The following is a 25,439-nucleotide window of genomic DNA, read 5'->3' as shown; positions in this document are numbered from 1 at the left end:
TGCTAATTCTCTGACAATTCTTTCTCCTGTTGAGTGAAAAATCTATAACCTAGTCGTGTGCTGATGGGGTCTGTCCTTCTGAAGCTGCATGTACTAGTTCTACTCCCTCTTCTCCTTGAAGTCTTTTCTGGTTTCAAGTCACCTTCAGAATTAACGGCCTCAGCATCTCCCCCTGGTCCTGGTCCTCTAGTCTACGGCTTCAAGACTTGAACTCCAGCCTTCAGATGGGGTCCGACCGGGACTCTTACCTTCCTTTAGCAGGACTCATTCTCCAATCAGGGCTACTGTGGAACCCCACTGGAATTATGACTGTTTATGTCTGACTCCCATGCTCGATTGCAAACTACTTGCCAGTTCATACGCAAATGACCTGGGGTTTTAATCATTTCATTGTTCATTAATTCAACCCATTGGACTCCCAAGATCAACACCTGAACATCTCCTAAATGAAAAGAAATAACATTTATTGAATACTTAATCTGTTTCAGGCATTCTGGAAGATGTTTTAATACCTAATATCGTTTAATCCACGCATCAACCGCATGTGAGAAGTACTGCTCTCTCCACTCTATCTATTAAGAAAGTCAGGCTTGCGTCCGCACCGATGAGAATCAAAACCAATACATCTGACACCAGAGCCCATATGTTTTCCACAAAAGTTCCATTTCAGTTTGGACATGTTAGGCTGCAGAGAATGGAAAACCCAATGCAGACTGGCTTAATTAAACACTAGGGACATTTATGAGACAACATCCAGTGGTGGGGGAGCTTCCGGGCTGGCGAAGCCAGCCCCTCAACAATGTCAAGGATGCCCCTTCTTTCTATACCCACTTTGCCACCCACAATGTTGCCTTTGTTCTAAGGCAGGCTGTCCTTAGCAGTAACCATGGCGACATGCCCCTTTGTCATTGTTAGCAGGAAAGAAAGACTCATTTGCCATGTTCTCTTTTAAGAGGAAAAAACACATTAGGAGAAGCCTTCAGCAAGCCGTTCCACATACCTTAGAGGCTATACCAAGGGATTGCTGGCAAGGACTGAATTACCCTTCCTCGGCCTAGTCAGACTTAGCCCTCGAATTGGGATGTTCCCCAAATCATGACCTGATGCTCAATATCAGAGTGGGGTGGGGGGCGGGGGGGGGTGGCTCCAGCACAGTTGTGCCACCCCCACCTCTGCCGAGAGCAGCGAAGTGGCGCAGGCAGGACAGTGCCGAGCGCTGGGACCCAGACCCAGTCCCTGCCCTCATGAGCTTTCCAGGTCGTAGGAAGACAACCACTGCACAAGTGTTACAGGTGCAATACATGCTCCAGAAGGGAAAGCCCAGCGAGCGCACAGAGCCGGGAAATCGCTCTCCGGTGTCCTGGAAGGCCTCCGGAGGAAGGAGCCTCCTGGTGAGTCTCAGAGGACGCAGGGCAGAGGGGGAGGGCACATGTGAAGACTGGAGTGGAGAGTCAATTGTACAACTCTCACACCCGACTGTAAGTCCCTGGGACACCTCTCAGCCAGAGAGCAATCATTTGTTCAGCCACTCATTCATGCATGCACTTGTTTCACAAATATCTGCTGCAGCAGGTGAGAACGTGTGCATATCGCTGGCGAAAGGGACTTCACAGAAGATTCATCTGTAAATACGCCAAGCCTTGCACTTTCTCTGTCTTTCTTACTGGTCATCCTATTGCTTATTTGAACTTCCACTGGAGTCTGGACCCCCCAAAACGTGCTGAATGCCAAATTACAAGTGGTGCATTTTGCTATCTCTAACGCTTGAGTTAAGCTCGAAAGAAAGAGAATTATTAAGTTAAAATGAAGTTTTAAGATTATAAGTAAATTTCAATGACCTGTGTTCTCTTATTAGGAGTTTCTAATTAACCTCTGACTTCTCACATCAGCATATGCAGCAAGTGATAGTATCAATAAAAATATAAACTGAAGGAGAAAAGGCACAACCTGCTTGACACACAGAATTTGGTAAACAAAGCATATAAATTCCACTTAGCTTTTCTAAGAAACATTCTATTCAAGAGCAGCATCGAAGGAGGAAGTGAGGGCAGAGGGGAGGCTGGCCTTGGTTAAAGGAATCTCCTTGACATAAGTTCTACTGTTATGAACTTATGTCAAGATTTCTTTCTATTACTTCGTTTCTAAAACTTTTGGCTCTTTCCGAACCAATCAATAATCATCAAATGTAGCATTCAGTCTTATTAAAAAAAAAAAAACAAAAAAATCTGTCCACTGAAATGTCAATAAAAGAATACCTTAGAAAGGTATGGTTCTTGCCATGAAGACACTTACATATTTTTTCATTTATTTTGGTGGTTGAAACTGCACTTTGACGATGATGCCTAACTCACACATTGTATTTAATATCAAAGTAATAAGAATAGGCAGGGGGAAAAGAGAAAGCATTCAGACTGCATTTAAAGGTCTTTGGTAAATGTTCCTCACAGCTTGAGCTCAGCTGTTTAGAGGCAGGAGACTGGGGCACTGCCACAGGGCCCCGTGCAGCTCCAGGCCCAGGCAGGGGTCGATGGTGATTATTCTCTAACCAAGGCCAGCCTCCCCTCTGCCCTCCTTCCTCCTTCGGAGCTGCTCCTTCTCTCACAGACCTGCTCTGATGAAACCTTGTTGTCAGGAAAGAATCAGATACATGTATCCTATCAGTTAGGGCTCTCTTTAAAGCAAGGGGCAGAAATCCACCTCCAAATGGCTTACGCCAAAAGGGATTTCAATGGCACAGGAGAGTGTTTTCAGGTCAGGGATTTCGCTTCAGGGCCTTCTGGAATAGGGTTCAGACAACGCTCTCAGGGGTGAGTTCCTCTCTATGCCTCAGTCCCAACTTCTCTGGGGGAGGTTTCCTTTTTGGCTCCATGTGGTAGATGGGACTCCCCAGGTACCCATGGTTGCAGCAATGGGGTACCGTGAAAAAACGAAACAAAACAAACCTCGCCGCTCTCTCCCACAACAGTACTGAGATTCACTCTGATTGGACCAGCTACTGTCACGTGTCCTGGCCTGAGCCAGTCACTGTGGCCAGCTGAGAGTGGCGAGGCCTGACCACTAGACCACCAGGGACGCTGCAATGCGGCCCGTGGAATGCAAGTCACTGATTGGTTAGGGCTGAACCCGGACTCTGTCGGGGTTGAAGCCACACCCAGACCGGGAATGGAACTCAGCAGCCGACTCCTGAAGGCATGAGGATGCTCCGTGGTAAGCCACAGATGTCTTCTATACCTAGTCACACTGTTCCCAGGAGTATTTCCACTCTTGCAGGAGACAAAGCCTTAAAACAATAGAGGCTCGAAATACAAAGGATCATCCAAGAATACTATGAAGGACTATATGCCACCAAATTCAATAACCTAGAAGAAATGGACAAGTTCTTAGAAACATATAGCCTTCCAAGGCTGAACCATGAAGAACTGGAAAATCTAAACAGAAGCAAAAGTCTGGGACCAGATGGCTTCACTAGTGAATTCTACCAAACCTTCACAGAGGATCTAATACCAATCCTGTTCAAACTCTTCCAAAACATTGAAGAAGAGACAGTACTCCCTAACTCATTTTATGAGGGCAACATTACGCTGATACAAAAACCTGGTAAGGCCAACACAAAAAAAGAAAACTACAGACCGATATCTCTGATGAATACAGATGCAAGAATCCTAAACAAAATTCTAGCAAATAGAATACAACAATGCATTAAAAAGATTATTCATCACGACCAAGTGGGGTTCATCCCTGGGGCACAAGGATGGTTCAACATCCGCAAATCCATCAATGTGATACATTATGTAAACAAAATAAAGGACCAAAATTATATGATTATATCAATTGATGCAGAAAAAGCATCTGACAAGATACAACATCCATTTATGATTAAAACACTTAATAAAATAGGTATAGAAGGAAAATACCTTAACATAATAAAGGCCATCTATGACAAGCCCTCAGCTAATCTCATAATTTATGGTGAAAAACTGAAGCCCTTCGCTCTACGTTCAGGAACACGACAAGGCTGTCCCCTATCACCTCTGCTTTTCAACAGTGTTGGAAGTCCTTGCCAGAGCAATCAGGCAAGAGAAAGAAATAAAAGGCATCCAAATTGGGAATGAAGAAGTTAAATGATCACTCTTTGCAGATGACATGATGCTATATATAGAAAACCCTAAAGACTCCACCAAAAAGCTATTAGAAACAATCAACGAATACAGTAAAGTTACTGGCTACAAAATCAACATACAAAAGTCCATTGCATTCCTATATACTAACAATGAAATATCAGAAAAAGAAATACAAAAAACAATTCCTTTTGCAATTGCAGCAAAAAGAATAAAATACCTAGGGATAAACTTAAACTTAACCAAGGATGTGAAGGACCTAAATGCTGAAAACTATAAGACATTTTTGAAAGAAATTGAAGAAGACACAAAGAAATGGAAAGACATTCCGTGCTCATGGATTGGAAGAATCGACATAGTTAAAATGGCCATATTACCCAAAGCAATATACAGATTTAATGCAATCCCCATCAAAATCCCAGTGGCATTTTTTAAAGAAATAGAACAAAAAATCATCAGATTTGTTTACAACCACAAAAGACCCCGAATAGCCAAATCAATCTTAAGAAAAAAGAACAATATTGGAGGTATCACACTCCCTGACTTTAGCTTGTACTACAGGGCTACAATAATCAAAACAGCATGGTATTGGCAGAAAAACAGACACATAGACCAATGGAATAGAATTGAGAACCCAGAAATAAAACCACATAAATATGGACAGATAATTTTTGACAAAGAAGCTAAAAACATACAATGGAGGAAAGACAGCCTCTTCAATAAATGGTGCTGGGGGAATTGGATAGCCACGTGCAAAAGAATGAAACTGGACTGCTATCTGTCACCTTATACCAAAATTAATTCAAAATGGATCAAAGACCTAAGCATAAGACCTGACACAATAAACTGCATAGAAGAAAACATAGGTACTAAACTTATGGACCTTGGGTTCAAAGAGCATTTTATGAATTTGACTCCAAAGGCAATGGAAGTAAAAGCTAAAATAAACGAATGGGACTATATGAAACTTAAAAGCTTCTGCACAGCAAAAGAAACCAACGACAAAATAAAGAGGCCACCAACTGAATGGGAGAAGATTTTTGCAAACAGTGTCTCTGATAAGGGGCTAATATCAAAAATATACAAGGAACTCACGAAACTCAACAACAAAAAGCAAACAACCCAATTGAAAAATGGTCAGAGGACCTGAAGAGACATTTCTCCAAAGAGGACATACAAATGGCAAATAGACATATGAAAAATGCTCAAAATCATTAATCATCAGAGAAATGCAAATAAAAACCACAATGAGATATCACCTCACCCCAGTCAGAATGGCTATCATCAACAAGACAAATAGTAACAAGTGTTGGAGAGGCTGTGGAGAAAAAGGAACCCTCATACACTGTTGGTGGGAATGCAGACTAGAGCAGCCATTATGGAAGGCAGTGTGGAGGTTCCTCAAAAAATTACGAATAGAATTACCATATGACCCAGCAATCCCTCTCCTGGGTATCTACCCAAAAAATCTGAAAACATAAAGACACGTGTGCTCCAATGTTCATTACAGCTTTGTTTACGGTGGCCAAGACATGGAAACAACCAAAATGTCCTTCGATAGATGAATGGATAAAGAAGTTGTGGTATATATACACAATGGAATACTATTCGGCGGTAAGAAAAGATGATATAGGAACATTTGTGACAACATAGATGGATCTTGAGAGTATGATGCTAAGCGAAATAAGTCAGACAAAAAAAACAGAGAACCATATGATTTCACTGATATGTGGTATATAAACCGAAAACAACAAAAGAACAAGACAAACAAATAAGAAACAAAAACTCATAGACACAGACAATAGTTTAGTGGTTACCAAAGGGTAAGGGGGGTGGGGGTGGGAGATGAGGGTAAAGGAGATCACATATATGGTGATGGAAGGAGAACTGACTCTGGGTGGTGAACACACAATGGGATTTATAGATGATGTAATACAGAATTGTACACCTGAAATCTATGTAATCTTACTAACAATTGTTACCCCAATAAATTAAAAAATAAAAATAATAAAAGAATAGAGGCTCAAATGGCCCGCGGAGGAAGGCCTCGTGGGCAGCACGGCTTCTTCAGCCCTTCAGGGCCTCAGGTGGCCCCTGACCCGGTGTGTGCACAGGGACGGACTCTTCTCTGACATAAGCAAACACATGATGTGATCGCTTCACACGTAAACCTCTGCCACAAAACCAAGGTGTTGATATGATTGATACCCACTTAATTATCCCCATTAGTATATGTGATGGCTACACACAGGATTATCTCCCATACCTAACCTGATTGATACCCATGTGATTATCTGCCACGAAGACACACTCGTCCTTGCTTGCTTAATGCAATTACCGTCCTCTGTATAGATGGGGTTGAGGCTCACGTGATGACTTGCTCCAGATACACATGTGATTGATGCCCGTGCAATTATCTAACACAATGATATGCCAGTGATTGATACCCATGTGATTATCTGCTAAGATGATACCCGTGCAAATGAAAATTGGCAAGTCCTGCAAGCTCTAATAATAACCCTCACCAGCAAGCCAAAACCAATGGCTAAGACTGAAGGAAGTTTCTAAAGATAAAAAGGCCACCCAGACATGCTAAGTGTATATGTATATTTGTACGTGTGTGGTGCATGAGTGTATATGTGAGAGAGACTGAGAGATCCATCTTTCTGTAGTGTTTAGAGTAAAATTTGGAATAGGACTATAAAAATGAAATAAGATTAATGTCAACACTCTTTCCAGTTCTAAAGTTCTCAGATTCTAGGGTCTAACAATAACTGGAAAATTATTACTGATTTCATAGAAAGTGGCAGAAGTTTGTTCCACCATCAACTTGTGTTTTAGTTCATAGACTTTGGTTCCTAGTGACTTTTTCCCCCCTGCTTTGGTGACCATATGAAAAACCAGAAGTAGGGAATTACTGATGCAAATAACTATGTACGACTGAAAGTGGGGTGCCTGCATGTAAATCATCAAGGCCACGTTTCCAACTCCAGAGCCTGTGCCAGGATTTAGACAAGGCCACACTCAGCTTCATTTCCCAGCCTCCATGCTTTCTTAAAAAGAAACAGTCTAAGTAATAACATGTTTGGTCATTTATCTTACTCCCTTTTCCCAATTTGCTCTTCTGACTTTTGAGAAAAGCATGTAATATCCCCATAGAATTTGATTATTTTCTTTGTTATTGTCAAAAAATGCTAATCCATGAAGAGAACCTTTCTGGGTAATGTTAATTCAGCTGTCTGTTTTATAATAGGATTATGTTTTCCAGGATTTAAAAATCCCACTTGTTAGCTATCAAATAGACTTCTACAACAGCTATAAAATCTAATTTAATCCCTATTGGCATTAACAAAATAGCTGTGGTACAATTTACATCTAACTACACTTAACACCCTACAACCTCCAATAAATACATAACATTTCTTTTGAAGTTATAAAGGGAAACTGTTCAGTGGGATAACTGGAGTCTCATGGGTCCAATCATACAATATCTCTAAGGCAGAACAAATGTTGTTTACATACGGTAAAGATTATGGGGAAAGTTTATTTAAACAGATTAATTCATGTTTACATGTATTAATGCTCCCTTTCCATCATGCAAATTCAACTTAAAATGATCTTCATTTCTTTCATTTGAAAATAATTATAGGGGGAGTTAACTATTTGGTCTGTTTTTAGTTTAAGAACCTAATTAGGTTAGAATAAATTTCAGAATAGAACACACACTACACCAAACTCAAGGTAGAAGGCTAATAACGTATTTCACTTTACAAAGGAGGAGGGCATTTTTTGGAGGGTGGGTGAAGATAAGGGAAGAAGGTGCTCGGAAATGATCCCATGGGCCAAAGAGAGTGGTAAGCAGATTCCCTTTTATCTTTGGCTCTTCATTCCTATTTCACCTTCTCTTCACAAATCGAGTTGAGTCAGTATTGAAGGGCTTTTCTGGATGTAAAATTCAAGCGCAGTGAAACAGACATATTTCTTCTCCTGCCCCTCCCACCCTTCCTGCTTCAGACAGGTGACTATTGGGAAGTTTATGGTAGACTAGATAGGGAAAGAAATACGCTGGCAAATACTGTTTCAAGATGGAGAGGAAAACAAGGAAGCTGACATGTAACACATATCAAAGGATACCCAAGCACTAGGAAGTTGAACATGAATTTCAGGGCCGTCCAACCTCTTTAAAGATGCAAATTGCAGTCAAACATAGAAAACAGTAGGGTTCTGTTTATCCTTTCACAAAGGGTGCAAACTGCTAATCAGTCTCCATTGCTGGGCTGGCCACTTTGTTTATCAATAAACAGGAAGACAGTTAGACTATAATTTTCCTGCCTAGTACTGGTAGCCAAAAGGAAATGCTGGCAGCTTGGTAGTACTGAGTTCCAGTTGCATCAAAACCCAATTATTACTGTAATAATGTATGGGTGTTTGCAAGTTGCACAGGCGCGCTACACATGTCCACAGAATCATGTGAAACATATTGGCAGAGAACAAGCTTGGTGATACATGGACTAAGGGGACCTGTCAAAATAGGCCGGTCCTCCAAGAGCTCAGCTGTGGAGTGTTGTTTAAAAACACATACACACTGGAAAAGAGTTAATATGGCAGATATGGAAATCTTCTACATGTTAATACAACATGACAAAAACATGGTTTGATTAAAATAAAAAACACATACACAATAATCTCAGCTCCAAAATGGAATATTTCATTGGAACGTGCTATAATTGCCATTTATACTCTATTACCACAGAATGCTTGTACACCTTCTAACAGAGATGCTCAGAGTTATTTTCATGTCAGTGAAGCTACCTTCCTGAGATACTATAAGACTCAAATCTAAAATACAGGGCAAGATTTAAAAACCTAACATATTAACAAAAATTCAATCATACATGTGTTCAGGCATTCAAGTTGTCTAAATCATGACCTTAGTTCTTTGTTTCATTTTGTCTGTATAGATGCATCTATAAAAGATTAAGATGCACTCCAAACATCATATAATTCCTAGCATTGTCAGGACAAATATGAAATTATAAAGGAAATATAATTTCTATAACATGGTGCTTTTTTTTTTTACATTTTAACAGATTGATGGTGCTTCTATTAATGTTTAAATAATACATGCCTTATAACAGTTATTATATTGACCACATGTAACTCATTTATTCATTAAATGTTTGCTGAGCACCTACTATGTACTGGGCACTATGGTAAACTGTGGTGGATACAATGGCACCCTCGTCACAAAGCTGGCAGTCTACTAGGGAAACAAACATGCAACAAGTCATTATATTAAGATGTGATGGCTGTTATGATAGAATAGTTGGGCCACTCACTTTTATGTGCATCCAACCAGTCTTCACTGTGGTATCTGGCTCTCCAAGATGCCAACCCACAGCAACCTGCCCTGGCAATTTGAGATAGGGAACTGTGGCTCACTTTTGCTAGGATGATACCTGGACAAGTGAAAACTTGACACATTCTGGTATGGCTCCATTAATAATTCTCATTAGCAAGTGTAGTGACCAAAGTGCAGCTCTAGGGTGTGGATTGCCTGTCTTCCTACTTGTTAGCTATGTGACCTTGGGCAAGTTTGTTAACCTTTGTACATTCCACTTTCTTTACCTGTCAATGGGAATAATAATAGCACCTCTTTCATAGAGTTGTTGTGAGCATGAAATGAGTTAATGCATGCAAAGAAGTTAGAAATACAGCAGTTCCCCCTTATGTGTGAGGGATATGCTCCAAGTCCCCCAGTAGATGCCTGAAACTGGGGATAGTACTAAACCCTACATATACTATGTTTTTGCTATACATACATACATATGATAAAGTTTAATTTATAAATTAGGCACAGTAAGAGATTTACAACTACTAATAAAATAGAACAAGTATAATAATATACTGTAATAAAAGTTATGTGAATGTGGTTTCGCTCTCTCTCTCTCTAATAATGAATCTGATAATCTAGATGGCTACTAAGTGACTAATGGACAGGTAGCATATACAGCATGAACACACTGGGTAAATGGAATGATTTACTGTAGTGCTGGGATACAAGAAGTACTCACTAAACGGTCTCTAGTACTGTATTATTCTTAGAACACCTTCAGCACCATGGTCAGCTCCCAGGCCCATCCTCTTGAAAAGGGCAGTCGTTGGAAAGAATGATTGTGGGAACTGCCTTTGGCCCAGGAATGGGCCAAAATCCAAGGCGGCTGTCATCTTTCAGACAACCCAGGAGGGGTGTGTGATAATGCCTGTCCCCTATCGGACCCTGAGAGTTGAAGGCCTGTATATGCACTATGTCTCCAGAGAAAATATGGAAAAGCCCAGTCACAGCTCCCAGCCCAGAGAGCCATGACTGCCCTAACCAACGGCAGCTCTTGATCTGGCTCTCCCCAACCCTCTCATGTCTTGACTCCAAACTTGGGCTCTTCATACACACTTCAGGCTCCCTTTGCTCTGACAGCCTCTTTGAAACTATTTTCCCACTTATTGGCTCTGTCTGCTTTGCCTTCCTCCATGCATCCATCCATCACAGCTCCAGAAAAGAAGTCTTGGCACTCCCTGTGCCCTGCAAACCTACACCAGTTGGGCCAGACCATCAGCCTTCCCCTGCTACTAGGAAAGGGCAATCAGACAGTATGGTTGACAGGTTTAGAGAAATAGGCCTGATAGAGCTCAACCCTAGCTTTGTTCTACCCTGGGAGGCTCCAAGAATTCACCCTCTATTGGAAAAACTTGAGGGGTCTTTGGGAACTTACTTTTATCTCAGGCCAAACCCCTGGTTCATCTTTCTCTCTAGGCTTTTGCTCTTTGGATGTCTTATTGGTCTAGTTAGCTGGAGCTAAACAATACTTTACCCAAGAACACAATGCTTCTTAGACTAGACTTGGCTGGGAATTCAGGGTCCAACTGCTATCTTTTGGAGGTTAATTTCTGATCAATGAATGGCTAGCACAATTGCATCACAGGGGAAAAAATTACAAAAATACATTTGAAACAGATAGCATATCTCTAGTAGAAAGACAGGCTATGCCTTGGGTTAACACTTGCCCCTGACAAACCACAATTTCCTTTCCCTATTAAAACATCATCTCCCCCAAGCTACACAGCAGGCACAGAATAAGAATTAAACTACCACCACCACCACTATCACCAACTTGAGAAGCTCTGATGCATTTAAAAATACATGGCAAAAGTATGATATTATTTCTTAATTATCTCTCTAAATTGTAATGTTGAATTATGCCTTAAAATAGTCCCACCTATTTATTATTGAAAACACTTTGCTATGAATTGTGGCCACCAAAATAAGAAAAGTTGAAAAACAATATTATCCTTTGATATCAAGCCTGATGGTCTGCAAGATTTCCTGCTGTCTCCCCCTCGTTTTGGTGGTGGCTACGTATGCTTGATTCTTTAGTCCCAGAGATTTAGCACACTGAAACCGCATGGGCTCATTTTGTGAAAATCACCTGTGGTCTCCTGATAAAAAAAAGAAGAGGTTTTAATTGGTAGCTAAACCCGGAATAAGTAAGCTTAATGATTTTCACTACAATCTCCAAGCTATTTTTTACTTCATTTCAGGGGGAATGGCTACAGTTTGCAGTTCTATAAAGTTTTTGTTCATTTAAGCTGGGTTCCTTTCTTTCGATCTTAATTTTGAGCTGGAGCTCAAAGATCTGTTTTATTGCTTCGGCCGGCTTTCCGTAGTCAGGTATATCATATTAGAGATCATACTCAGTCTTGCTTAATTGGATTCTTAGGAATTGCAGGAAAAGAAATAAGTGGCAATTTGAAGCCTGCATCTCTTTGTAAAGAAATTTTGTTGAGCTCATTAAATGGAAATTGCGGAATATTATGACCCTGATAGAAATATTCGAATTCTTCGAGATGCCTGTTGTGAAGAATAAAACAATGAGGAGGGGGAGGGTTTTTGTTTTGTTTTGTTTTCTGGGTTTTTAAAGCAATTACTACACAAAAGGGGAAAGGTAATTTAAAGGTATGAAAAGACTGATAAAAGACTGAAAACATTTTACTACTTTTATGAAAACCTGGATAGGTTTTTATATCAGAACCTTGAAGGATCAAAAAGACCTTGCAGAGTTTCTAAGCACAGTTCAGCTTTCCATACTATTCCCAAAAGACTTACAGATACCCTAGCTCCTATTGAAGAAATCTCCCAGCCTCTCAAGTCTTTTAATAAAGGCAAAGCCCCTGGGAGAGGGCCCCTCCCATCCTAATTTCACACCCCTATTGAAGAGGAGTTAGCGCCCCACGCCCCTGTACACGTTTGATCAGCCATTGCTCATCAGTTAGCTTTCTCCCTGTGGGGAGAGTACACCTCGCTAGTCTACTAATTTATTTCAACCACAGTGACAGCACTGAGGTGTTTAAATTTTAGCCAAATGGATTTGTGTATGCATATGGTAAGTACAAATGGGGATTTAGTGTCTGTGTATGTGCAAGTGTGTGCGCAAAAGGAAGCCAAATGAGAGAGCACAAATTAGAGAGACTACATAGGCTCGGGGTAGAACAGGACGTTCCATCTGTATGGCAATTAAAGGCATTACAGAGGAACTCAAGAGTTAACTGGTTTAAAATGATGAGTGTCAGGAAATCATATTCACAGTACTTGCAGATTAATAATTAGCCAACAACTTTGATCGATACTTGGTGTTTCTTAATGAGCAGGTCACAGTCACCAATGCAGTGACTGAAGGTTCTGCAGAGTCTGGCAGGTAGGTATAGGAATCCTTGTACGAATTATTGTTTGTGAAGAGGTACTTTGAAAGTCCTTACTGGGGAGGGCCACAGTCTCACTCCCCTCGCCTCTACAGTGTTGTCTCCTCCACAACCACTAACTTCCTTAAGGCCCGACATGTGTCCTGATATCCAAGATGGAGGGAGGGAGCAGAAGCACTCAGAGAACACTGCCCGGGGGGTGATCCTGTGGAACTCCCGAAGAGCAGACTGCTGCTTAGAGGGCAAAAGCTTCCTCTTGCTTTTCATAGTGAAGGGCAACTTTGACAAGACCCTAGGTCCTCCTAGCAGCCCTAGGTCGTCTGCCACGCAGAGCAGGTGGTGGAGAAAGGAGCCACTGCTGCAACCCTCACCTGTCAGGAGCTTCCCTCACACTGGTGAGGGCCACTCTCTTCAGATACTCCAGCCCTAACCGCTGTGGGGGCCCTCCTCCCACCCCACCCCCGTTTCCCATAACGGAAAAAGCCATGGTACGTGGTCTTGCCCAGGACCCAGACCCCAGCCCAGCTCTCTCGCTCTGAACTTTTCTCAGGGGGCCCAGGCGCTCAAAGGCAGATTTGGCCACCTTCCTTCCTCTACCTTCTTTTTACTCCCTTCCTGCCGAGAATAGCTCAAGTACCTGGCAGAGAAATGTAAAGTAAACAGCTATTGCCTAACTGCTTAAGAAAAAGAATTTTCTCTCTGGTTTCCTGAGGGGGGAAAAATAAGTAAGAGCTTTCTAAGATAGCTGCTTCTAGCCCCATAGTGTTAAGAAATCTGTGAGGAAGCTTGAGAGGAAAAGTGATATTTTGCTGTCTCTAGAGTCTTTTCTTTGTCTACAGTAGTTGAAGGAGAAGGTAAAAAAAATAGCAAAATTGGCAAACTCTATGACATGTGGAGCAAAAAGCTACCTGTGCCAATATGTTACCCTATGACAGTCAGGAATGTAAGGTATGAATCAATACTAGTAAACCTCGGCATTCTAAGCAATCATCAGAGACTTGAATTGATACATCAGACCCTTGGCAATAGTTATTTAGGTATTCATCAAACACTTATACAGCACTTATTATGTGCCAAGCCCTCTTCTAAGTACTTAAAAAATATCAGCACATTTAATATAATTCTGTGGAGTATACTATTATTACCATTATTACCCTTATTTTACAGAAGAGGAAACTAAGGCCCAGAGAGGGAGTGATTTACCCAACGTCACACCGTTAGGACGAGATGTTAACAGAATCAAGGCACTGAAGGTTTGGCTCTAAAGTCTGTGTTCTTGACCATCAAATATGTTCCTCTATGTGAAAGAGAAATCTTAAAGAAACATGCTACCTCCCATTCTCCTAAATTTCCTAAGCTTTATTCCTTTAAAAATGACACAACTGCTTAAAAAAAAAAAAAAAGCAATATTTATATAGTACTTGAGAGTTTACGAAGCGCTTTTCCACTGGAGTCTCACAGCGGGTCCTATGCTGGGCAGTGCAGGTTTCATTATCACCAATCTCATGGGACAGATAAAGAAACAGAGGCTCATTAGATTATAGGACTCAAATTCCCTGGTTAGATAGTGTTCAAATGGGAAAGTTAAATGGGTCTTTTGTTGCCAAGTGCTCTACCCTTTTCACTGAGTCGGGTTGCTGGTATCAAATTGAGTTGCCCATGAACGACAGCCCAGATTTTATTAGTTTAGGTTCCCACAAAAAAGCTTTTCTGGAATCACAATTTAGAGTTCCTCCTTTGATTTTTTAAAGGGTCAGTGTAAGACCCCTCATGACCATATACTCCTAATCTATCCCCACTCTTTATAAATCAAATTAGAAAAAAAGGAGATTATGTTTATAGGAGTTACTTCTGTGCATCTGAGGGAAACCTTCTCTCAGGAACTATTAGAGGATATGCTCACCCAAATAAGGAAACATACCCAGATATACAAAGCCAAAGGGTACAAAACACAGGATAGCCAACACAAGCGAGAAGTGAAGGGAATTCAGTCCAGACTTGAGGGGATCAGAAGAGTCAAGGAGAAATTTCTCCAAGAAGATGAAACTGATAAAATACTGGATGCTTCTGAACATACTTAGATTTAGACAATTAGTGAAGAGGTGGGTGTTAAATTAGTGACAAATGAATAGAAAACTAAGCCAGAAAAAAGAAAGAGAAAAAGAAGATAATTATGAATTCCAGGAAAAACAGTAGGTTGACATAAAAGGAAAGGTAATCAGTTTATTACTACATAGTTCATCTCTAGTTTTTACACTCACTACAAATCTCATCAAAGTTACATATAATTATACTGGGACAACTGAGAGATGGCTTACACATAGTGGGGATAGGGAGATACTAGTGGGAAAAGAAAGAAATCCGATAGCAAAGAGTCAATATTATGTCTAAAATTGGAAAGACCATTCAAGATATATATTATTTAGAAATATGGGTGTGTAAATTCCACAAGAATAAGCTAAAAGAGATAAAAGGGATTGTCTCTGGAGAGGGGAAATGGAGTAATGGTTCGGGGCTGCTTTATTTCATACCTATTTGACTCTTTATGTGTAAGAAGGAACTAATTTTATTTATGTTTATAAAAAAATTTTAAATAATGGGTACTTTACTTTTGACAATATAGAAGATCACATTCTCTCCAGGGCCATCTTACTGTAAAATGGATACATTTCAACAAAAGTACTTATTAATGCATTGCTAAGGGAATTCTCCAGAGGCCAATGTAAAACAATAACAAAAAAATGAGTTGAATTCTGATTTATGAGAGGTCAGAAAAATGAGGAAGCTAGGAACCAAATGCCTATAGCAGACCTGATATCAGGGTACTAAGCTTTTGATGACTACAAAGGTGGGGAGAATAAACTGAGACTCTAGATTAGTAATATCCCTGACTCAAAGCAGAAGCAAACACAAATCCTCTTTGGAGGAAAACCTTCCCACTCCAAAGAGAATTTCCAAGAATTAATTCCAATTAATATGGGTTCATACCATGAGTATGAGTCAGTGAACAACAAAAGCAATTTAGACGCAAAAATCTTGGAATTATCAGATTTAGAATATACCAGGCAGATATGAAGAGAATCAAATAGAACTTCCATATATGAAAAAATATAATCACTCAAATTAAAAAGAGGATGAGTTAAACAGATTAGACACAACTGAAAAGAGAATTAGAAAAGTGTTAGAGAATTCGATATGAATTACATATCTAATTAGAGAATTAGGTATGAAGAACTAACCCAGAATGCAGCACAGAAAGACAAGGAGACAGAAAATATAATTGTCAGTCTAGATTTATCTACTCAGCCAATGAAGACATTTTCAAACAAACAAAAACTGAGAGTTCACCATCAATAACCCTTTGCTACAGGGAAATTCTGAAGGATGTACATCAGGGGAAAGAAAAATGACCTCAGAAAGAAGATCTGAGATGCAAGAAGGAATAATGAGCAGAGAAAATGGTAAAATATGTATGTTAATCTAAATAAATACTATATAGAGAGGGTGCCAAAAAAATGTATACACATTTTAAGAAAGGAAAAAACTATTAAAATTGTGCTGATGGTAACCACTTTGAGCACCTTTTGTAATTGCAGAAGTTAAACGTGACTTGCATTCATCTTTCGTTATTGGTATATATTGAGCATTACAATTTTAATACAGGTTTTTCCTTTCTTAAAATGTATATACATTTTTTTTGGCACCCTCCGTGTGTGTGTGTATGTGTGTGTGTGTACACACACTCGGTATATTATATATAATATATGTGTATATGTATTGAACTTAAATATATACATATATTATATATACATATATTTATATGTAAATTTCATTGGTTTAAAAGAGATGACTAAAATATTGGACAAAAATAACATAAATTGCAAGGGAGATGATTGGATTTAAAGGTTTCTAAAATTCTTGTGTTGTCCAGGAAGAAGATATAGGTTAATTTTAGCCTTTGTTAAGTATACTTGGTAAAATTTCAAGAGAAACCAATAAAAGTTAGAAATACAATCATAACTTCTAAACTAAGAGAGGAAAAAATAAACTAATAAAATAAACAAAAAAAGTCAAATAATCTTTAAAAAGCAAGAAAGATGAGAAAAAGAAACAGAATAGGTAAGGACAATAGGCCAAAAGTAATGGTATATTTAAGTCTAATTTTTCAGTAATTACATTAAAAGTAAGTGGATTAATGTTCCAGTTAGAAGACAGAGATTGTCTACATGGATATAAAAAAATTTTAAAACAATAGCAGACATATATAAAACATAAAGATATGGAAAAGTTGAAAGCCAAGGCTGAAAACGATATACTGGGAAAACACTAACCAAAAGAAAGTTGGTGTATTCATATCATACCACATAGACAAACTTGAAAGCAAAAGGCATTATATGGGATAAAGAGGGCCAGTGCATAATAATAAATGATTCAATATACCAGAAGGAGATAATAATTCTAAATTTGTATACATCTATGTATAGGCTCAAACTATGAGCAGCAGAAATTGATAGAATTACAGGGACAAATTGGCAAATTTTCCATTGGAGGATAGATTTCAACTAGCCTCAATAACTGACATATAAAGCAGATGAAAATCAGTCAAGTTTGGATATTTGAAGAACATAATTGACAAGCTTGGTCTAATGGAAAATATATAGAACTGTGCATCTAGCAAACAGAGTATACATTCTTCTTAAGCATACATGGAACATTTACAAAAATAGCTCATGTGGTAGGCCATAAAGCAGGACTCAACAACTTTCTAAAAATTAGCATCATTCAGATCACATTTTCTAACAATCATGCAACTAAGCTAGAGGTCAGTAACAAAAGAATAAATTAAAAATCTGCTATACTCTTGGACATTTAAAAATTCAAAGTCCCTGCTACTTTTGAAGTGTGGTCTGCAGACCATTGTTGGTCCACAAACTCTGACCATGAGCACGCCACTAGGAGGTAAGTCTGAAATGGGGAGTGTGAATTTAGAAACTTTTACAGCATTTGATATTGCCTTGGCACCCAAACAGCATTTAATTTTCTAGCAATTCTTTTTTGCTTTGTTTTATGTATTTTACAAAAGTATCAGTCCACAATAGAGTGGGAATGTTTTAAACTGAAATAAAGTAACAACAACAACAACTGAAAATAACCAAACTAGTTCTTCACCATAGCGTTTGGGAAGCACTCTTATGGATCTCATGGCCCAAGCAAGAGCTCAAAACGGAAATTAAAAAGTACTTAGAACCAAACGATAATAAAAAGTATGCATTCTTATAGACCTGTGTTGTTAGATTATAATTATTTACTTTGTTTCCTGTCTCAACACCAGCCTTTGACTCCTCCAGGTTAGGGACTACGCGACCATCTCTGTTCCCTTCCTGCTTGCCATGGTGCCTGGTTGAGCAGGTACTCAATACTTATTTAAATATTGAGTGTTTAAATTTACATATTTGAACTTAAATACTAAATAAATCTAAATATCTATTTAAAAATTCACCTAACTAAAATAGTAGCCCTAGAATCCTGACTCTATTTACTTCATTCCCCCCTTCTTGGCCTCACCCAAGTGTCAGGGAGATTCACCAGAAATCTGATTATTTGGCTTATTTTCACTGTGCCCCAGCAAGCAGGGGCTTAGACAGTCCTGCATCTCCTCATGTATTTAACAACGGAAAAGGAGAAGATAAGAGGGGAGTGGAGATGGTCTTTTCATCATCCACTCTTGGGGAGGTGAGCTGGTATTGCATTCCTTGACATGAAGGAACTACTTAAACACAAATTGGATTACCAGAACAGGATTAGAACCTGCTGGAAGGTATTATATACTTATAAACTGCTTTGTGAAAACTATTGTTTTCATTATTAGCCTATACTCCACAGAGTGAATCAAATGAAATGCTGGGTTAGTCTACTAATAAAAATGAAATAAAATGGGATACAAAATAAAGTGACTAAGTTTTAATAATGCCAACAAAGCTGAATTAGGCAATAATAGTTCAGTTAATAAACTAGATATATAACTAGATCATTGGAAATGAGAATTTTAATATGGATTTCTTCTTCATAAGAAATAAACTCACTAAAAATGGCCTCTATTTTATCTCCTCCATTAAGAATAATTTCAAACAAGAAACATGACAAGGAGCTGACTTTAAGAAAGAAAAAAGAATATGAGATATGGTGAGAAGTTTCAGATTTATCTGGACATTTCAAATGAATTAAAGTCCCTAGGTCTAAATGGATTACAATCCCAGGACACTGAAAGAATTTGCAAATGTGAACACGGAACTCCTGTCAGTAATTTTTGAGAAACCATAGAGTACACAAAGGTACCAAAAGATAAAGAGAAGCCCAGGAACTAACTTTGCAAGAAAGGGGGAAAGGTTAATTATGGAATATGCTGACAGATGAATTTGAGGCTGATTTCTGGTGGTAATTCTAGAAGATACAAATCTTTGTTCTGCCATTTAATGGCACTGAGATCTTGGACGTATTTCAGAGGTTAAATGAACTAAGATATATAAAGCATTTAATATGGCACTTCTTATATTGAAAACTCTCAGTAAATGGTAGCTCTTCCCATTTTTGTGTCTCCAGCACTTCCAAAAGGAGGTGGTAATAACTGGGTACTGACGTGGGTTCTTCAAGATCAAGTCTCATCTACCTAACCTCATTTTTCTGGTCAGGTGGAGGTGTGATGGGAGAAGGTATTTCTAGACAGGTAGATAGGGAAGGTATCTTCATTTTGAAATGGCATTAGATAAAAATCTCTTATAGCATCCTTGTGAAAAGATTGGGTTTTAGGGAGTTAGGTGATTGAATAACCATATTCACAGTATTGATTCATGAACTTGACCTCTCCATGCCTCAATTTCCTTATCTGTAGAGCATAACAGTACCTCACTAGGTTGTTATGCAAATTAAAGCCCTTACAGCAGGGCCCAGCATTTAGTGAGCACTATATAAATGCTTGTTAAATAAAGTGGAATAGAAGTTGCTAGTGGCATGTTGGTGTAGCACTTGGCTCCAGCCTCTTCAATATTTCCATCAGAAACTTGTTACATTTTCATAAAGTATGCGGTTAAATGCTCAAATAACATAAATGTTGGATGATGAAATAAAAGTCCCAAAAGATCTTGACAGGCTAGGACTATGAAATGAAATATATGAGATAAAATAAAACCTAGATAGAGATTTTAAGAAAAAATTTTTGTTTACAAGGACTAGCCTGGCTTGCCAGAACTTTCTGTGGATAAGAAAGGGGGGAATTTAGTTGAATGAAAGTTCAGCATGCATAAAACAGTGTGTCTAGCAATTAATGCAAACTTTAATTGCATGAAAAGAACGGGAGTATCCCGATGAAGACATATGAAGACACGAAGAAGGCAGGCCCATCATAAACTCTCCTCTCCTCTTCACTCCTTAGGTTCCTCCTAAGTAGTGGCTCTGGGTTCAAGAATAAACTTCAGGACACAGATGAACAGGAAGGAAGCTTGAGGCAAGAACAGACCATATTTCTAACTCATTTGGGTGGCAGAAAACACCCTCTGGTGGGTATGGGAAGATAGCCTCAAGATTTGTGAAGAAATGTAATTAAAAGTTTATCAGGTCACCTGATGGCTCACTGTGCTACAATGCTAAAATAAATTCCCCTCTATCGTGATTACTACAGGATTTATCTAATCTATTTCCTATAGCAAATGAAGCTACTCCCAAGCGTTTGATCATTTTTTCCTTGTAATAATCCCTAGGCTTGACAAAAGATTTTGTCATCTCACGGAACAGATAAGAAATTGAGGCAAAGAAGTAAAGTGAATTGCCCTGGGTCACGAACAACTGAAATTACAATTTAGTATCTAATCTTAGAGTGCACGACATGAGTTTTGGGAGAGAGCATACTGGAATCACATTATATCCTGCAAGAAAAGGCCGATTTATCCTAATCTCTGGGAGAAAGAAGATTAATTGTATTTTCCTTAGGGCATGCCAAAGACATTGAGTACACCAACTCTTTAGATTCCACATGCTTATTCTAATCCTTTTCCAAACACTTAGAAAACCTTGGTTTGGCCATTAGGAAGATGGTGGAAATTAATTTTTTTTTTAAATTGAGGCAAATATCTGTTTGCTAGAATCTCCAAGAAAAGCAATTAATCAAGAAAACAGTCATGCTATATCAGATCACTTAGGACAAGAAATTATCCAAATAGGCCTAAATCCATGTGGTCAGCTCGCTTGGACCCCCAGCCCCTCAATCCATTCCCAGCCCACCTCACTGTCTAGGGACTGGATAGATAAAGGTCGAATGAAAGCGTGTTTTTAACTTAAAAAGTCCCATGCAAACATTAATTATTGTTACATTAGGTTGGTGCAAAAATAATTATGGTTTAAAAGGTTAAAAATTATTGCAAAGGGGTTGCCGGTTAGCTCAGTTGGTTAAAGCGTGGTGCTAATAACACCAAGGTTGGCAGTTCGATCCCCGCATGGACGACTGTGATCTGTGCCCTCCTAAAAAATAATAATAACAAATAATAATAATTGCAAAAACCACAATTACTTTTGCACCAACCTAATAATTATTTACATATTTCACCTAGTTATGGAAAGAAAACATCCATGTTCATTATGAAAACCTGAAAAATAAAGTTAAGCAAATCAAAATGAAACAAAAGCATCCATGATGCCACCACCAAGAATTTTTGTACCTTTTGACAACTGGATGTTTTCTAAGGGTCATTTCTCTGGTCAGGCCATGAGGAAATCAGCCAAACCTGTAACCCTAAGGTTCTGTGTATAGTTTCCCTTTAATTAAGCAGGGAAAATGGTGACTTATCCATAGAAGATTATCCCCTATTTTCTTGCCACTTGCCGAAGAAAAGATAAGGCCGCTACTCAATATACCTGGTAGTAAAAAAGAAGAAATAAATCTCTAATTGCATCTTACTGGTCTGAAAAATTTATACCACAATTCTAGGATTAAGTCACTCTCCCAAACTAGCAAATATCACAGCCAAAATGGATTGTTTCTATGTCTCTTTTCTATGTACACACAGTCATATATTGAAGGTCATGATTTTAAATACATTTTGGTTGGATTCTTCTTTTCTCCAAGAGAAAAGAGACGCACACATCAGGAACCCATACCACGGCTGGGTCAAGGATATATTAGTAATCAGCAAAAAGGGAGAACAGTAGAGTCTTTCCAAATAGTGAGCAATGCTACTAAGAAAGCACCAAATTTCGATCCATTTTTTTTTCCCATCCTAAGAAAAAAAATCATGCCATTACCTTTTTGTTCACAGCCACACCATCCTCACAATCGAGCACCGCACAATCTACATGCAGGGACGGAATCTTCTGTATTTTCTTTTCATCATTTCCAGGTACATAGAGCACTGCCCTCCGGGGAATGTACTTGTGACTGGATGAGGAACTATATCCATGCCCGGACACAGCTGCCAGAGATGCGTTCCTGAAAGAGACATAATTGGGGTTAGTCCCCCATAGAATTTACTGAAAATTTTTGTCAAATCCGCTGATTTTAATGCAAACTTAAAATAGAAAACATAGGTCATCTTTTTTAATTGAGGCAGAACCTAATCACATAAAACCAGGAAAACAGCACTAACAGAAATAACCAAGAAACAAACTGTCATTTCAGCTGAGATTTTGAAAACGTGTAACACTGTTTACTGACACAATCTTCTAAGATAAGAAGGAGTGTGTCCCTGTTTCTTTTTGGAAAAACACTTCCAGTCTTAGAATACTGTCCAGATATCATCCGTGGAGAAAAAGGAAAGACATTTATATCCAAAAGATCCTAAATAACAAGACAATCGACAATTACACAGAAGTAAAATAAAAAATAGAGAATAAACAAGCTATTTAAGCACGAGTCTGTGGCCCTCTCCCTGACAAATAAGTGATTCAAGTTCAGTGTTAACAAGGCCAGGATGGTTGGCCACTTCTTGAGTAGAACGGACAGTGCGTGGGGCCATTACTAGCTCTGTAATGGTGGGGAACTTAATTACTGGAAACTTCAGAGTCTACATACATTTACAAAAACAGTACACATTGTCCACTTTGTTGAGAGGATTAAGTTAAAGGAAACAATGCACGTGAAGCACTTAGCAACGGCCTGCAGATATTAGCTCCTTGATGTGGTGGCGGGGCCAGCAGCGGTAGCAGGTACGGTTCCCCTAATGGAGAAACTCTAGCTGTCAGTAGCTGCTCCCTGCTACTCACCTCTGCGCTCTCCTTCCCGATTGTACTCAGTCTAGCCTCCTGAGGAAACAAGACGAGTTGGCCAGAAGCTCCTTTGGCTCATCCTAGACCCCACCCCTCACCTGGTCCATAGCTTGATCCTGGGAAAACCATGTTTTAGCCCATAATATATGGTAAAGGAAGGTGAAATCAGTTTTCATAATCAGGACCAATTATATATGTTGTGGTGCCCGGTGTAAAATTCAAAATGCAGAGTCCCATGTTCAGATTTATTAGAAATTTCAAGATGGTGATAGAAGAACATCTAAGCACTAGACTCTTCTAAGCCCAGTTGCATATCCATGAAGCCGGCCTTGCCCACAAAAGACAGAGCTAAATGTTAGACTCCAGTGAAGGAAAGGTTAAGGCACCAGCAAACTGGTAATGCACTGCTTCACTCTCCCCTGGTTAAACTACAATACCCTTTTCAAAAACATGTCCGCTGTACTCTTAATGAAAGCTCTATTTGGTGGTTATACCAAGTTAATGCCATCAAATCTTTTGAATGGTTGTAACATTTTGCCATGACGAGTGTGCCTTGTGACAATGAATCGCAAGAAAAATCACTTTCTTTGCAACCTACCAATTTTGGGTGGGCCCCCACATTCCTTCTTGCAGCCAATCTTCATAAACCCTAAAATTGGAGTCTGAGTCTTACTTTTCCACAAATAAGCATTGTGCTACGTGAGGTACGGTGAGTTATGATGGATTTTAAAAGTATACATGTCTTACAAAACATTTTATTTGATGTAAAGCATACTATGGCCTGCTAATTGAAGAATGCCTGAAATATCTGTCATCATTATGCATTGATGGAAAATACCTGATTTATCTAGAAAAAGGGAGAAAATATAATGATATAACAGCATTAATCACATTTCACCTATCATTCATACTGTAAACCAGGATTTGTAATGTATACATTTCCTTAAAAATGGCAAAAATGCCATTAAAAGAGATGAAATTTGTGTTTGCTAGGAAATGCTTAGGACAGAATCACTTCTCACGAGGATTTGTTGTAACCACATGTGTAATAACCAAAGAGAGGATGAGAACAGCTGTAGTGGAAAGAGGCTCCTTCCTATAGCTCTTGTCTCACCTTTTCTTTCCACATTTTCTGATAACTTGAATGTCTGGTCATCTCTGTTCCAGTGGTAACTGATTTTCATGAAAACTGAGATTTCCTCCATGTGAAATAGCTTCTGACCACCATTTTGGATCCAGCCATTGTAGCCACCAAGCCATTCATTCATTCATTCACTGAGCACTTAGTAAGCATCTACTGAGTGACCTGCACCAGACCTCCAGTACAACACAGGGCAGGTACCTTTGTGCAAATCAGAAAAGGTACCCCTCGTGCCTTCCAGCAGGGAGCAGAACACAAAGGTGCCTCCTGCTCCTGAGTTAGCATGCTTTGGTGAGTGGAGTTGAGCTGACACTCTGGCCCTACTCATGTCCCTCGCGAGGCACCCAATAAGGGTACACCCTACAACACTGTATGCCGTGGCCCTGACCCCACTATGCTGAGCACTGTGGGGAGTTGGCACAAAAGAAACAGGACATGTCCAGACAGTTCAGGGAGGAACACCCAAAGGATGGCTCAGGAAGGCTAGAGGCCTGTGCATGACGACGCTTGAACATGAAAGACATCAAAAATGGCCAAACTGTTTAGACTAATAAAGAGAAGAAGGGTGCGGAGAGGATCAGGCTACAGGTTCTGTTCTTCTCTTTGAGGTCCAGAAGAGGGCTGTGGTCACAGGGCAGGGGGCAGGGGCTTCCCCAAGCCCCCCTCCTCCCTGCTATGTTCTCTCTCCCCCCATCTCCGGCTGTTTCCAAATCTGTTCCCTACTTGAGTTGTGTTAAGCACCGACTACTGTGTATGAATACCATTGCAGTAGGTGACAAGATCCGGACTTATTTTAACTTACATACTTGTAGTTAGGGCCTCTTGGTAGTCAACATGTAAATGTATTCAAACAATATGCAAAACAAGAGCTTAAGATGTGTTGAAAAAAACCTGGTAGGCTTACGGAGAGTTCTCGAGTTCTCGCTACAGAGGGGAACTTTTCGTTAAATTAGACATCCCTCAGCAGGTCCAGGGGTTCTTCTGGCTGGAAGGGGGCCCCCTCTTGGCCTTGGTTTGGTCATCTCCCTTTCCTCCTCCCTCTGATGCCATTTATTAATCATTTCTATAACTAGAGTCAAGGCTGATCCCCAGTGCTGCAGGGGTTCTCCATCTGTGAGTCAATAAAACCATCACCAGGGGAGCTTTTAAAAACTGTCAACTTCTGGACCCCACCC

General features: G+C 39.5%; 1 protein-coding gene across 1 annotated transcript in view; it reads right to left on the bottom strand.

Annotated features, from left to right (window-relative positions):
* The window catches only part of CLYBL (citramalyl-CoA lyase), a 218,572-nt gene that overhangs the window by 72,257 nt on the left and 120,876 nt on the right, over nt 1-25,439 (bottom strand). The window contains 1 exon segment of the mRNA XM_033104835.1: nt 22,164-22,347. Within this exon segment, the coding sequence (XP_032960726.1) occupies nt 22,164-22,347 (184 nt within the window).

Source organism: Rhinolophus ferrumequinum, chromosome 4 (genome assembly GCF_004115265.2).
Source record: "Rhinolophus ferrumequinum isolate MPI-CBG mRhiFer1 chromosome 4, mRhiFer1_v1.p, whole genome shotgun sequence".
NCBI classification, from domain to species: domain Eukaryota; kingdom Metazoa; phylum Chordata; class Mammalia; order Chiroptera; family Rhinolophidae; genus Rhinolophus; species Rhinolophus ferrumequinum.
Note: the sequence above shows the minus strand (reverse complement) of the source record. Positions and strands in the feature narration are given on the sequence as shown.